Here is a 16,925-nt window from a genome sequence, read left to right on the forward strand (position 1 = left end):
ATTCAGTGGTTTTCATGATCAACTCATTTTCCAAATCATTGATATATAGAGAAAAAAGAAAGGGAGATAACCCTTCCCCTTGCATAAGCCCGTTTGTGACATTGAAAAAGGTAGATAACTCCGACTCATATTTTACACAAGATCTAACCATTTCATAGATGGATTTAACGATAGTGTACATTTTTCCAGTGACCATATTCCTTGCTAACTTATGAAACAATTTCTTTCGATTAATAGTGTCAAACGCTTTTTCATAGTCAATGAAACAACAATAGAGTTTTTTCTTTTGTAACAAAAATCTATTAATTACGCCATGAAGTGTAAAAAGAGCGTCAGTTGTCCCAAAATTAGGGCGAAAACCAAACTGAGCGTCTGATATAATATTATTACTATCTGACCACTCTAACAATCTGTGATTAAGAATAGAAGTAAACAGTTTCGACAGACAACTTACTAAAGTTATGCTTCTATAGTTATTGGTATCTTGTAATTCTCTGTTCGGCGTAGCTTGCGCTGCGCAGACAAAAAGAGTCTGGTTGAACGAGACTACCTAAATTCACCATTTTCCTCAATTTTCCCCCCACATGGAACCCCCCCCCACACACACACCTAGTTTTTCATCATCAAACGAGATTTAGCAGGCAAGGCAATCAAATACGTCACTTTCCGTAAACGAGAAAAAAATCTGTTCAATGTAGAGAAATGGTGAAACTATCTACCTTATGTTGTGAACCTCTCACGTAGAGCGTGTTTTTAAAGATTCATGTCAAGTACGTGTAATTTTGATATCCCTGATTCAAATTGAAATCAGGTAATATTTCTATACGTTTCTACATTTTTATGGAGCTCGTTTACACAACAATCTTGAATAGCGAATTCTGATTGGTCGGATTTCCATATAACCGATCAGATTGTGAGTTTGACTTAGAGCGGTCAAGTGACAGGGGCCAATACCGCGAAATCTACCCAACCCACCAAAGTGTTTTCCGTGGTGGAACAAAGTGATGTAATTTTGATGGAAGATATTCCTTTGTGTTTTTAAATTGCCGCAGGCGACATTGACAGTGTCTTGAGGACCCGGATTTAAATCCCTTCAATATAGCGATGTTCTGTGTGTAACGATATTTAATTTTGTGAGGTTTTGCCCGGCCGTCCGACTACTTGCCAAATGCTATTGTCGTTTTACACCTGAATGTATTAGGATGGTCTGAGAAGGATTACAACGTAAATTAACATATATATCAATATCTATACGTTTCTGAGGAACATCGGTTGGATTGAAGCGGAATGTGTGTGTGGAAAATACTACAAATGAAAAAGTCGCTGCTGGTACGTAATTTTCCTATAATTCATATATTAGATTTAGTTAAGATATTTTATATTTATCACATACTGTTCATTACTGTTCTCTGTCCGTCATATGTAATGGGAAGTTCTGTTATGTTTTTGCGATACCTCATTGGTTTTAAATCCGACCCAGCATTAAGCAGAGCACAACAGCTTATTTAAAGCAGTGAATGTTTGCGTAATAAACAAACATAAACCTCGTTAGACTGCCACCATTTATGCAGAGAAATTTCGACGTAATAACGAGATTTGTTGATGAACTGAGGGGAAAAGTAGAAAGAAATTATTTGAAAAAAGAGAAAAAAAATGAAATATAATGGCTGTATGAGTGAGGGTCTTTATCGAGGATATTATTATCAAGATTTTACTGTAGGTTTTGTCAAATTCAAGACATTTTACTACGATGAATGTTTAGATTCATCGGTAGCAATGGTGTTTTATTTACGTTACGTCATACAAAATAACACAATAACAAATACATAATATAAACTCTGCTTGTTTAACAACAGTTATGAAACACGTTTTTCCAACAGAATTCCAACACTCTTACATTTTGTATATATATCCTAGTCATTACTTGTACGGCTCATTTTGGACATCTATCATCCTTTTCCTCTTTCATTTCTTGGTAAAATAAACTGGAAAAGTACAGCTATCGCTTCTTCTGACTGATCCTTTTCCAACTGCAGGCATTACACTGGCGATACGACTGTGTCTTTTTCGTATATCTGTAGCGCAACCGGGATATATAGGATCTCAAATGAGTTTTCATTTCAATTGAGATTTTATGAAACGATTCTTTATTTTTGTGAGCTTTGGCGAGCAAAAATTTAAACCTTCGAGACGAGTTTCGTAAAAGCTCATATAAAATGAAAACAAATTTAAGACACTTTTTATCACATAACTCAGACAACTAACATTTTGACAGGTTTTAAAGCCAAAATGTAGAGGGCTTAATCAAACAGACACAGCCATTTAGTTTCGCCATTCACAATTTATGACGTCACGTCATTGTCCATATTATGACGTCACAATCGATTTCTGACTAGCTCAGTCAATGCAAAACGCACCATGGTATATTACGCTAGTGACATATGTACAAATATTACACGAGCGAATTCACTGGATATCAGGCCGGTTGTGTGATGAAAGGATTTCCGTTGATTCGGTAGTTACGTTGGGAAGAAAGACTGTATATGAATCTTAAAGGTCTAGGATTTTAATCCTGATCTAGTCCCACATAATTTGTACACTATATATACATAATGTTTAGCGTGATTTACATTGCATTGTTTTCCATGCCCCCATTGGAGGAAATGTAGAGCATGCGTTTAATTCATCGGAGTTAGATGACTTTCGCATGAAATCTGTAACTTGCGTACACAGAATGTGCAAACTTTACTACTAGTGATTTCTAAGTATTAACCTTAGCGTCATACTGTGTCATTTGTGTCATACTTCCTTGTTTTCTGTACATCGTTTGTTGGTTTTGTTTCTTTACTGAATTAAGATAGGTTAAGGAGGGTAGAGACGCAAAGGGGAGTTAACTCCAGAGCCAATCCGTATTTTCATTTACGTGTATAATAATATTGCTTGCAATTTAAATCACAGCGAACTATATTTCTAATCCGGCAAACTGCGATATATAAGCCCCATGAAATTCCACAAATATACAGAAGAATACATTAATTATATTGCATGTGAAATGTCGCGTTCATGCGATTTGTCTGATCTTGAATAAATTCAATAAAGATAGTGATCGTATTGAAATATTTCAGGTATTTCAACTCTAGAGAGTAGAAGGTTTAAAATGGCTGTTGATACGGTAAAATAGTGAATTTGTTAATGTACAAGTACTTATTGTCATTGGTTCTTTAGTTAAACCATAGTCTGACTCCTAACAACCATACCAATACCACAGGGGCATGCTAATTAGTTACAAGCTATTCCGTCTTTGCGTATTGCAGTTATCTTCTCTTGTGAGCAGGGATTGATTGATACGTCATTTGTTTGTGAGAGTAACGTCATCAATTTTTGAGAAAACGACTTAATTTTCTCACACAAACCAATGACGTAACAATCAATACCTGCACACAAGAGAAGATAACTCTGCAATACGCAAAGACGGAATACGAAGGACGACACGTTTTGCATATTGTATCTGTTACGAAATGTTATAGGTACAATCATGTGTGTCTTTACACAACACGTTCGTTTATCTCTATTCTGATGTGTAAGGTGCATTTTATTTGACATTTAAGGTTTTTAAATTAAAACTCTATTTCTTTCTTAATATATATGCATATCTTGATATAAAATTCGGAAGGTGTCATTCCGCCTAAAGAGAAACTCAGCCCACAGGGATTTGGTTAAATCCTTTATGAAGTGAACTTGACACCAAGACAATGAATGCTTCGATAGATAGTTCCTTGCCACACCTAAAACATGTGACTACGAAGTTATACGATACGATTCCCTTTGACACGTCAACAGATATTCGGTATAGGAAACAGTGTAACGGTTTTCTGTTGTTACGACACGATTTCTTACCCAGACACGATTTTTCATCCGGGTGCACTGTGATGTAACGAGGATTAACGCGCGATAATTTACGTGCTTCGGAAAAAAAGGTGTCGGTGAAAAGATACGCGTTAAATCATTTTAGACAGGTAACGGTTTTTTTTAGAATCTACTCATTTGAGATCTAAATCACGTTTTGGATTTTGGATTTTAGTACTTTTAACTAAATTTAACAGACAACCAAACGCTTCATAAGTAAACATGCATTTGAAAAATAGGTTTAAAACCTAGAAACCAACTGTTTTGTAGAACTTTTTATGATGGGCATTTTTCTAAACAAAAACGAACAACATTTGTCACTTAATTGACATAATTCATGTCAATTTTACTACAGTTCACCAGATATAACGTCAAATAAATGTACAGTTTATGGCGGTCATATTTTCCCCGAGAAAGTAAGTTTTGCGAAACAATTCGCCCGCGACTATGTAGCTCAACTGGTTAGAGCTTCAGTGTAAAGTTTTGAGGTCCCGGGTTCGAATCCCGGTCTGGCTGCTGCATTTTCTCTTCCTAGTTACAGTATGTTAGACTCGCTTTCAGTCCCTAAGTTATTCATGAAGAATTTCGCAACTGTATTTTCCTACTAGCTTATCTCCTTAGTATAGAAATCAGACTTCGAAGATTGTTAGAATTTATTTTTCTTCTAAATAATTCAATTTTCTAGAGACAGGGGCCAATCGGTTTAGTCTCCACCTAGCATACATTTCTAAAATACCTAGTCTCACCTAGCATACATTTCAATTTTCACACCTGATCACAATTTGGTTATAGTCTGTTTCAAAATGATGTAGATGGTATTGTAATACATATTATAATTAAGAACTTATGTCTACTTTAATCAGAGAAATATTCCATTTTCTTTGTGAAGAACTATAATGACACGTGGTAGTAGATGAAATATGAATAATAAAAAAAATGAATATATTTATTTAACCTGAAAATAATAACGATTTTACAGATATTATAACATGTACAGTACTAGCCGCCTACATGTTATTAAAATCTTAAATTATTGTTGATTAAGTAAAGTCTCATCAACTAATCTTAATATCAAAGATTATTTAAAATTCTGTAATGCATTGTCTATAAATTGCAACTGATACAATAACAGTTGACTGAATGTTGTTTTTATATTTCCTTTATTTTATAGTTATGTCTGCAAAATTTCAATCTCAAGCTGATTTTGTGTGGACATACACTGTAGATAGGAAAAATAATTATAATTTTCACTTATCATAATATCACAAATGTCAATATTGTCAACATTTATTCAAAGCTTGGGCTATTGGCCCTTATATATGGTAGATGATGTACAAAAAACGATGTATAGAGAATGTATAAAGATGATGTACATAATACACGATATAATCAACTATGAGGTTCTGACAGTCTCAAAGATAAACTTCCTTAATATACATAGCTGTTTACTATTTTGACACTTAACAACTGAATAGTCGGAAAACCGCACTCTTAGATTTTGAAATTTACTGCAAATTAACAGAAGCAAAATTCATCTTTCATGTCTGTGGAGGTACATACCTTACAATGTATTTGTTCTGAAGGAAAATTTCTTTTTCTTCCCGTCTCAAAGAATGCAAAGAAGTATTTAATCTACTGAGACATACATGCATTCTATATTTTACAGGAATATACTTCGTAAGATCAAACTGAAGAAAACAATTCGTACCATGTACCGTCATAAAGTGTTGGTTAAAAGCACCGTAGGAATGTGGTATAGACGGAATAATAATATTTTAATGAAGCTACTTTGAATATGTGTTTACTATTATACTGCATAAATAATGGAGTAATGTGTACACTATGATGTACGGTTAACGTGAAATGACCCTTCGTTGTCATTTTAAATGATTGCACTATATTAATGAAATACTAGTAACTCGGGCTGAACTTATATATTTTTGAAACATCCATTGAAAACCAAGCTTACATGACCAATTTATTCAACAATGGTATAAGGATGTTACAACCTTGACCAGAGAAATAATAATAAAGTGTGCCGCTACTTCTTCGATACCGGAAGAAATGCAACCAATGTCGCCACAAGTGGCGATCCTGGTTGGAGGTCCTGTGACGTGGAACAGAAAGTGGAGGTCTGTAGGCTCTGGTTAAGGATTAATGGAACCGCTCACGATATGCTAGTCTATAAAATACATTAGTGGTCAAAAGGAAAACGGAGAAGTTGGGAATGTCGTGTAAACAAATTTAAGTTAAAAGTCGAAACCGGTCGGTATTCTCGTCCAGCTACACCTTTACTGGATCGACTTTAGACGCTGCTTTATATCTTATGTATCGCAGGCGCCTATGTTTTAACTTTATATAATTATGTACAGTGCTAGTGATTTTACTTATTTTAAGGTATGATAATGACTTTTAGTGTCTCATAAGCCTGATTTGGCTGGATGTCGATAACTGATTGATTTAAATTTTGAAATACATGTAGCTTTTACTTTTTGTAAAATCTGCTGTAGTTTCAATGTATATCGATATGTGACACTTAAATAAAACAAATCGTATTGTATTGCAATAATATGTAAAGTTAGGACATTTCATCTGATATTCCCTATTATTATGATGAAGACGATAATAGATGAAGTGGAAACAATTTTATAAATAAATAAAATTTTACACCAAAAATCAATCCTATGTATACGTTCATATTCACATGGTAAGACACTTTATAGTACAGACTATAGTTTACCTGTAATTAAATCCTATTGTTCTCTAATTAACTGACACCAAATCTCACCTAGCAAACATCCAACACCTTACCTGTATATAGGAAAATACCAAATGTATGCTACGTGAGACGATACCGGCCAGTCGGGGGTGAATTTCATTATCTATTTGAATATAACTATATCCACCTTACGTAACAAATAGATTCCTCGTTATTATTGTACAGACCCAAATATTTACAAGTTTAAAGGACTTTTATCATTATGCAATCAACGAGTTCTGCCAGGTTTATCTATTTTCCTAATCAAAATGGCTCCTCTTTTGTGAATGATGCATATGTATAACTGTTAATAGTTAAATAACTTGGGAATTATATGTATGGTGTTTTTTTTTTATGTTTGCTTTGTATTTTCCATTGTATGTCATATCATGTTACTATACCGTACCGGTTCTAAATTGAACTGTCCATTCTTTCAGTTATACATGTGTATACAAATATGTATATTGTACTTCATTTTCCATATTTGCAACTTTATTTCCTCATGTAACACATATTATGTGTCCGAGTGTCAATACAATCTTGCTTGTATACATTTTGTACATGCATGCACCTGTCCATCCTGTCAAAATTTAATATATGAATTCATGTACACATGTACCTCATGTTACACATTTCCATGTGTCTGAGTGTTGGAAATAAAATCTGAAATCTGAAGCAGTGAGCCTCACAGGCATAGGCACTTTTTGAGTATTTTATAACTGCCATGTGTTCAGTCGTTTAAACTAATTTGAACGTAATCCTTGGTTCTTCAATATTCTTTAAAAATAATTGAGATCTCTGTTGTTTTGTTCTAACAACGCAAGTTGTTTTCTTTTCCGGTCGTTTGGTTTTGATTTTCAGAGTTTTTATTGCGTGTGTGTGTATTTATATATTTGTTAGTTTTTTTGTTTGTTTTTTTTTTAATCGTGTTTTTTACAAATATTTATTTTAAGGCATGTTATTAATTTTCTTATGCTATTTTAATCTACTTCAACTTGCCTTATCAACTTCATTGGCTGTATCTCACTGCTTCCTGTCATCGTTGCACTTTTGTCAATTTCCCCGTGAACGACGGTACAGGTGTCCACTTGTAGTATATTGTGATTTTTTAGGCGCATTGGATTACGTTTAAAATAGTCATGTCATCTGTGTGGTATATATAACACATACAATAGGTAACCAATGGACCATGTAAAATGGAAAATTTAATTTTATTAACAAATCATAAATACAGTTTATCAAAATTTCCGCTGCGTTGTTTGTATATAACATTTTTTTTTTATTTCAGAATGTAACGAAATTCTGAAACGAATATGTACATGTATATATATATATATATATATATGCATCTACTCACTATAACAAGAAACGACACAACACGGACTGTGAATAAAAAAGGCCACCCTCAAAGAGGGTGACTAAGTATTTATTTATGAAACTTGAGGAAATTTTCCGAATTAGAAAAATAGCATAAAAATACATACATATAATGTACATGAAACTTTTAACTGTTGAATACATATCATACAAAACCAATGCGGGGTTAACAAAAAAACGCCATATAGCATAAAAATACATACATATAATGTACATGAAACTGTAGAGGGTGGGTATTTTGCAGAAAAGATGTTATAACTTTTAAGTTTACTGGATTGGATAGGTAACACAGCTTAAATTCTAAGATGGCTGACTGATAGAGAGGGCTCAGCGTCCCCTTGAAATTAACTGACCAATCAGATGACCCGTGATCCTTAGGGGACTACTGGCTACGACGCAAGGGACATAACTCTTACTGGTATGCATAAGAAGATTCCACAAAAATTCGGAAAATTTTCAAAATGATCTAGTTTAGTGTTTCCGATGCATACATTAAGCTAACGGCTTAGCTGCCTTATATATGCATCTTTCGACCTTCTAATATCTAAGTACTAAAACTCATACAATCAATCATCATTATGTATGTTTGTCCCAGGGCAGTCACGAACTGTCAATCGGCTGAGCTGGGTAGTGATCAGGAACTGGTCAATCGGTTGACCCAATCTGACAACCTTAGTGTCGTGTGCACCGATACCGGGACAGTCACCCGTCGTGCCAACCAGTGTTACATGTATGTTGGCGAGCCTCGCGGTCATATTCACGGTACCCTGCCCTCGCCCGTTCCTCGTCTTCCACCCACTTCAAGTAGTTTATAGGGATCACCGATACCATGTTTCTACACACCAGAGTAATTCCCCCAAACTAGCCAATCGAATTCCTTGTCTCCCCCGACCATGCCTACATCTATGGAATTAATGATATATACCGCAAACTAGGACAACTTGACGTTTTAGACGCAATCGTTTAATTTGGGAATATAGACAGTGAGTGATCTGAAGTTAAAAATGAGCCCGGTATACATACACGGGGCGGAAGTTGACCAAACTCTTCTGGGGGGACATATAGAGAAAGTTGAGGGTGAGCGGGACATGGCTCGGCAATGCTAGAAACCGAGACGAGATGCATGCGTAACAACCTGTTAATTGGGGGTATCCAGGACCCTGGTGACCCAAATGAAGACACAGAAACAGTTGTGAAACCTTTTTTTCATGAGGAACTTGAAATTGAAGCGAAAATAGATTTCCAAGTAGTCGGGGTCAGGAGGAGACGGGACGGGGAACCACGATCAATCGTGGCTGTATTCAGGGCTCACATAACTTAATAATTTACTTTATGTTATTACTAAGATAAATTACTCAGAGGCACTGTATTAACCGGGAACAAATTTTACGTAGGAATTTCAATCGTATGAAACACTTGCTGATTGGTTGATTTAGTTGTATGAGTCCTGCACCCACCGAAAGGATCGTGAAAAAGGTCTCGACGCTACCCCCAATAAACGTTCAGGGTAAATGAACAGTTTCCATCTTAAATAATAAACGAACAACGCCGTGTCCTGTTTCCTATTTTCAAATAGGCGAAGAGACAGAGACGACAGATGAGCCTCAAAGCTGATACATTGGTTATTGACGGTCATATCCAGCGACCACAGTCTTTTCCCCCACACCAGCCGTTCTCCGCCCACTCTATCAAATTAACATTGGAATGTATCTTAAACTATTTGTAATACTGTATGCGGATGATGCTTTGTTAATGGCCTAGACACAGAAAGGGGTACAACATGCCCTGAATGTGTTTCAAAATATTGTAGAAGTTGGAAGTGAGCTATTAATCCACAGAAAACGAAAGTCGTCATCTTTGAAAAAAGAAAACGTAGACAACGTGTTCAAATTGAATAAAGAAAATATCGAAGTCCCAAATTCTTCTTCATATCTACAGGATGGGACCCAGGAATTAATATTAGGTGTTGCCCAAAGTTTTAAACTCAGAAAAAGCCAGATTTTTGCACTTATCTGGTACTAATATATTAGAACTGTAATTGCGGTTCTGCTTGTATACTAATTTCTGCCAACAAAAATCTAGAACTTCTTTGTTTCTAAGATTGGGACAAGTATACTTTCACTGCCGAGCGTGTTTTTTTGAAGATGTAATACTAAACTGTTTCAAGCACTATCGAGCGTAAAAAAGCAAGATTTTATTGGACATTATTTTCATTGACATGTAGATCGAGTGAGGCGTAAAATAGTTTTCTGAGTTTCCAAGTTATATTTTATAACGTAAAGTATTTACATTGTAAATAAAAAATGGTTAAAATGTGGATTTTTGTTTAAAATGTTTGTGTCAGGCCCTTAAAATGGTCAATTTTCGATGTTTAAGGGGGGGGGGGCATTTTTCTGTAGATTCAGCTGATAATGTTGCACTGTATATAATGCACTTTGTAACTTTGCAACAGATGAGTCAAAAGACTTAAGGTAATAAAATACTTGAATTTAAACTTGACATGTACATGTAGTTTAGGCGAGCATTTTGGCAATTAAATATTAATTTCTTTTGTCATAAATATGAATTATGATTTAACTGTTTGTCTTTCACTGGACAAGGTCCACATCCTTACAAATAATGAATTATGTATATTGAAAACAATTCAAATGAAAAGGATGTACACGCCAAGATTATGTGCTAACATTAGTTATTAGTCACGTGATGAAGTGATGGTAGGAGGCTGCTTCATTGTTTTTTGAAATTTTTGAATTTTTTATTTATAAATTGGTATGATAAATCACTCCTGGTATCCATGTGTACTTGAAACCACAGGTGAAAATACAGGTAAATCTATCATGAAATAGACTCCACCTTTGAAATAACACTTTATCTTTATACCTATTTCCAATAGATGGTATAGTCCTTTCCCCGTTATCATTTTCACTTTTTAATGATTTAGAAGGTTTAATGAAATCACGTGACTGTAAAGGTTTGTCTAATATAAACAACTAGCTAGAGGAGGAATTACACGTATATCTAAAGGTTTATTCTATGCTATACGCTGATGACACTATATTACTATCAGACACGGCAGAGGATTTGCGAAAGCAATTGGAAGTATTTTTTTGAATCAATACCAGCAAAACTAAAATCATGGTATTTGGTAGAAAAAGAATACCTGATGGCCTTAATTTTACATACAACGGTACTGTTATAGGAATAGCTAAGTATTTGAAATATCTGGGGGTTTATTTTACTAAAACTGGTTTGACACAATTCAGTATCAAACAACTGTATGGTAAAGGTTTAAAAGCAATGTATGGTGCTATTTCCAAATGTAGGGATCATAATTTGTCAAGAGATTGTCAACTTGATATATTTGACAAAGCCATCAAACCTCTTGTTTAATATGGATGTGAAGTTTGGGGTTTCTGTAACTATAAACTTATCGAACGTTTACATTTAAAATTTTGCAAACACATACTTAATGGTAAAACGTCTACGCAGAACTTTATGATATACGGAGAACTTGGAAGGTTTCCGCTAGATATCAATGTCAAAGTAAGAATGGTCAGATTTGGGCTAAATTGACAAAAAACAACCAGAATAAACTAAGTAATAAACTGTAAGCAATGTTATCAAACTATGAATCATCATGGCTAAAATATGTGAAAAGTATTTTTGAAGAATGCAGTCTGATACATATATTTAATAGTCAAGAGTTTTTAAGTATACATTGGCTAAAGAGTACCATATTTTATAAACAAAAAGGAAAATTTATATCAAACTGGAGAAATGAAATTTATCCTCTCCGAAAGGAATCAATTATAGAATATATAAGTACGAACTTTGTTTTGAAAAAGTACTTACTAGAACTCCCTCCGAAACTAGCCAAAGCGTATTGTAAGTTTAGAACATGAAATACTAAGTTACCAATTGAAAGTGGTAGGTGGTTCAATATACCACGTGAAAATGGATTATGTAGTTTATGTTATTTAAGAGAAATTGGCGACGAATTTCATTATCTGTTTACATGTACACATCAACCAATTCTCAATAGTAGGCGAAAACATATGTCAAGATATTATTATGAAAGACCAAATACATTTAAATATTATACATTATTCAATTGTGTAACACAACATGAATTGACATCATTGGCAAAATTTATTACCAATATTAATGACATAATTAATTTACAATACTAATATCCATCCTGTTCCACCATGTGTTATTGTCACCCATTTGTATATATGTATTCTCTACACTGTATTGTTTATGAGGATAAAACAAATGTCATTGTCCTAACTGACAGGGTGATCAACACACCGTGACATTAGAACAATAAGATAAGGTAGATTCAGTCTGGTGAGCCTTGGTCACTGACCTGACGGGTGGAGACTCTACTAATATATAGACAATGGAGGATTAATCCCCTATTTTTTTGACTATACAATGTAAGTAGTAGACACATTGTTCAGGCAACACCCTTAGGCATTTATAGATATTCAAACTGCTGGCAAGGGGCAACCATAGAAAATCATAGATCAAGGGATGGTTGATTTTAAAGGAAATCCCATATGAAATAGAGGAAAATCTTCAAAAACCTTGGTCCAGATTATTTTTGGACACAGAAAAAAGGGTGTTGTCCGGGCAACTAGGGCAACACCCATGGGCCCGCCCCTGATCTCGGCATATTATTCAATAGCAATGGTACCTTTAGTAAAGCAAAAACAAAAATAACTGAACAAGCTAAAAAGACACTATATGCATTGTACAAGAAAATAAGAAATATTACATTGTCTGTTGATTTGCAACTTAATTTGAGTTCAGTGGATTCTCTTGTTTCACCGATCCTATCGTATTCTTGTGAGATATGGAGATTCGGAAACACTATTATCATTGAAAAAAATGCATTTGCAATTGTTTAAAAGAATCATGTATGTGAAAGTTTCTACTCCGATTTATATGATTTATGGAGAAACCGGCAGATATCCTTTGGAAGTAAAAACCAAGACAAGAATTATCATGTTTTGGTTTAAGTTGTTAACTGGAGTGAGAAAATTATCTAGTTTGACTTATAAAATTATATATGTTTTACAATTAAATGAACAAATGCATTTTGAATGGAATAATTACATAAAAGATATATTAAATAAGTTAGATTTTAGCAATTTGTGCATTTTTCAAAATCCATGTACTATGAATAAAAATCATTCAAAGCTGTAGTAAAATAGCGGTTAAAAGATCAATTTATACAGAAATGGTTCTTATAGATAGAACACTCTTCTCGTGGTGAATTCTACTCCGTATTTGAGACAAACTTTCAGTATGAATCACATCTAACAAAACTTGATGAAGATGAAAGGAAAATTATTTGTTAATTCCAAATGTCCAATCTAAAATTACCAATAGAGACTGGACGCTGGAATGCAACTCCAAAATCAGATAAAATTTTGTCCATTATGACAAACAGATATAGGTGATAAACCGAAATATTTGTTTAAATGCCAGATACTTATATATCATCAATAAGAAAAATGTATATCCATAATTATAACTCTACAAACCCCAGCAATTTCAAGCTAAAAGGAATGGTTTATATTTGTAATTTAAATGTTTTACCTAAAAGAAGTAGTTTTTCAGAGAAAACAATTGATGGTTTAAGCGACAAAAGATAAATGCAGTGATATTATTCTGTAGCATTATATATTTACTAGTTGTATAAACAATCTGTACTCACTTTGCTATGTAATTGAAATGTATTAAGGTTTTGACCTATTGTAACACACATTGTGTGTCATGAGTTTTAAAGATAAATGTTTAAAATCTTGAATCTTGTGCAAATTCGGACGTAGATGGACCGGAGAGCATATATAAGGTTTGATTGGTTGTGCGGAGGGATCCGGAGAGCGGGAAACATTTGTATATTGAGTTAGGAGCCTAATCTCTTGTTTGCATACAACTATATGCACTGTGATTCATCGCGGTATTTAACTCATGCAGAGCAGACTGAATGCTTGGATGTTCTATAAAATCAAAACCTGGTTTTAGATACGAAACGAACTATGATCTTACAAAAGTTGACGGGATACACCTATCGTTTTACATCCAAATATCCCATTTAACGATTTTGTTAGCATTGTATGTTACTTAAAACGTATATGATCAGCAGCTGTACGATATTCGTCCCGATATTTGCGCACGCGGCGTAATAACTGTCGAATGCTATCGAACCCTGGATTAGTAAATATGTATTTAAATGTGAGCTACTTCTCTTTGTTTGTTTATATGTTGTTTGCAGTGTATTAGTGTTATTTCATACTTATGTGGCAGTATGTAAATATTTTGTATTAAATCAAAAGTTTTTTATAAGTTTATTAAACTCTTATAAACTTTCCATGTACATGTGAAACCAAAATGGTACTTTTGTAATATAAGTATTAATTATTGTACTTAAAATTATTTTATTACAGCGTATGCCTAACTCTTACGCCATCTATTTTAATACATGTACTTGTCAAACCAGTCTGTGAGTCCAGGTGTCCATCTGAATATTCGTCACCTGTATTGTATTGTCATGTTTACTTAATGTCTTGTCACGTGATTGCGTGTGCGTACTCGTACCTGTGAGTCATTACCATCATTCCCGCACTTGAACTTATTTCGTTCTTTTTGAATTCTTTCATTCATCTTTGCATTCTTTTTGGCGATATGGACAGGAAAACACACGAAAACTCAACGCCTCGATACCCGGAGCATTTCACTAATGATTAATGTTAACTCTTTTGAGTCATTAAACTATATAATAAAATGTAAGATAAAACCCTTATCAATGTTGAATCCGACAATATACATGTATTTCTACAATGTAACGTTTTAGAGACATAATTATAAAGTCTACTGGCCGATATGTTAACACTTCGGCTTTCCATGCACACAGTCTGAGCTAAATCCCTGATTTTTTTGTATCATGTTTGTCCCGAAAAGGTGTTTTTCTGCTGCTTACCCAACACAACTTTATTCATCCAAAGTGGAGCATAAAAAGGTCTTGGGTGGGTGCAACAATCTCTCTGCTGCAAAATGTCGTTGGAAGCACGGTCTCTTGAAGAAAATCTCAGAATTATTTTAGGAAAACTACAGATTTACTTTTATACAAGTGACCTTTAGGAAAATCTCAGGATTGGAGGACAATCTCAAGAGTTTGGGAGAAAAGTGGAAGGTTTTCTGTTGAGGAGGGTTTTTGCAAGTCATTTTGAGGAATCTCAAATAATTTGAGGAAATCTTCTGATTTATGGAAATCTATGAAGGTTTATGCACATTTGTGGAGGTATTTAGCAAGGTGGCACATGACTCTTAATTAGCCCCTTCTAATGCAGAACCTGCGATATCTCATAATGTATTGATGGTATGTTTTTGTTTTAAAGGTCTAGAATGGCTTATTTGAACATGATAGTAGGTTACTATATCAGATGTTGTGCAATGATAATGATTAAATGTTCATTTTTTTGTGTATTTTCAGAAAAACAAGATGTCGACCAAGTATAAGGTATTACTGACAATGGTTGCCTTTTCTATGGGATTGATATGTCAGTATATGTACATGGGACAGTCCGAGGTGAAGATGATCGTTACGGGGACAAATCAGGGTCAAGTTTTCACCGAGAAAGTATTCTATAAAGATAAATACAACCACACGCTGTACCGCCCCCGATTTTCAACAAGGCTTTGTGATTCAAATATGACTTACATAGACTTTGGCGATACATTCACAAGCACACAGATCGCTCGGGTGAATAGGTGTATTTCGACTTACGAACAGGAGTACCAGAAGGGACTTAAAGAAGAGAGAATCAAAAGAGATGTACGTTGGTCAAGTCATACATATATCAACAACAAAAGTTTTATGATAGAGGCTGGGGGACACAACGGAGTCGATGTTGAGCAATTCAACTCGCGCTTCCATCCCGGCAAATACGTCGTTTTGGAACCTGTGGAAAGGTTCTTTAATGTATTGAAGACGAAGTTCAAAGGGTCACCAAATGTGATTGTTTACAAGTTCGGGGTCGACGCGACCGACGGGATCTTTTATGTGAACGATGCTAAGGATGATGGGTCATCTATTTTTCACAAACACGAAAGTGGTAAAAGTAAGGCTGCAAAAATTGTGAACGTTACCAATTTTTTTGAGATGTTATCTGTTAGAGGACGAGATGTGGACCTTATCACACTGAATTGTGAGGGATGTGAGTACGCTGTGCTGGACCTTCTCCTCTCTACAGACTACATACGTCACTTCCGGAATATTCAGTTCCAATCTCATAGAATTTCCGGAATTTGCTATCCCGTCAAACGATTCTGCTGGTATCAAGAACTTCTACAAAAAACACATAAGATCCAGTTCCAGTTCAAATTTGTATGGGAGAGTTGGAGCCGAATATAATAATGCTATTTTTTACGTTCTTGTAAATATTGTTTATAGTTTGAAGTAATAATTCCATGCATTGCTTTTCGAAATAGTTCATGTTAAAGAAACACATAAAATATCTTTTATGAATAGTTATTTGAATTTGGATCATTCTTGTCTTTTCGAAGAAATCGACTGGGACGAACTTTTTCAAGAACCCCTTCCCGTATTCCCGTATGACATTTGTGACATGTTTACATCAAGACATTTGCAAATAGCCAAAAATGTGTTCCATAAAATATATTGACAATTAGACCCGATGACAAACCCTGGTTTGATAATGACCCTCGACGTAAAACTAGTAAACGAAACAGATTTCTCTAGAATTATAAAACTTACCGCACTCCTCATAACTTGAACAACTTTGTGAAATAGCGGAACAATGTTAATACTCTTTAAAAAAGGACAAATGAATCGTTTCCGGATATTAAGGAC

At 34.5% G+C, this 16,925-nt stretch overlaps 1 protein-coding gene across 2 annotated transcripts in view; it reads left to right on the forward strand.

Moving 5' to 3' along the window:
• The window catches only part of LOC110460542, a 36,934-nt gene extending 20,349 nt beyond the window's left edge, over positions 1–16,585 (forward strand). The window contains exons 1-2 of one of the 2 annotated variants that reach the window (XM_021513508.1): positions 929–1,329; positions 15,546–16,585. In XM_021513508.1, the coding sequence (XP_021369183.1) occupies positions 1,288–1,329; positions 15,546–16,466 (963 nt within the window). In that variant the 5' untranslated portion in view covers positions 929–1,287 and the 3' untranslated portion in view covers positions 16,467–16,585. Of the gene's footprint in view, positions 1–928; positions 1,330–15,545 lie in introns of those variants that run through there. The other variant, XM_021513509.1, reaches the window with a different exon arrangement.
• The last annotated feature ends 340 nt before the right edge of the window (positions 16,586–16,925 follow it).

Source organism: Mizuhopecten yessoensis, unplaced genomic scaffold, assembly GCF_002113885.1.
Source record: "Mizuhopecten yessoensis strain PY_sf001 unplaced genomic scaffold, ASM211388v2 scaffold10427, whole genome shotgun sequence".
In the NCBI taxonomy this organism is placed as follows: domain Eukaryota; kingdom Metazoa; phylum Mollusca; class Bivalvia; order Pectinida; family Pectinidae; genus Mizuhopecten; species Mizuhopecten yessoensis.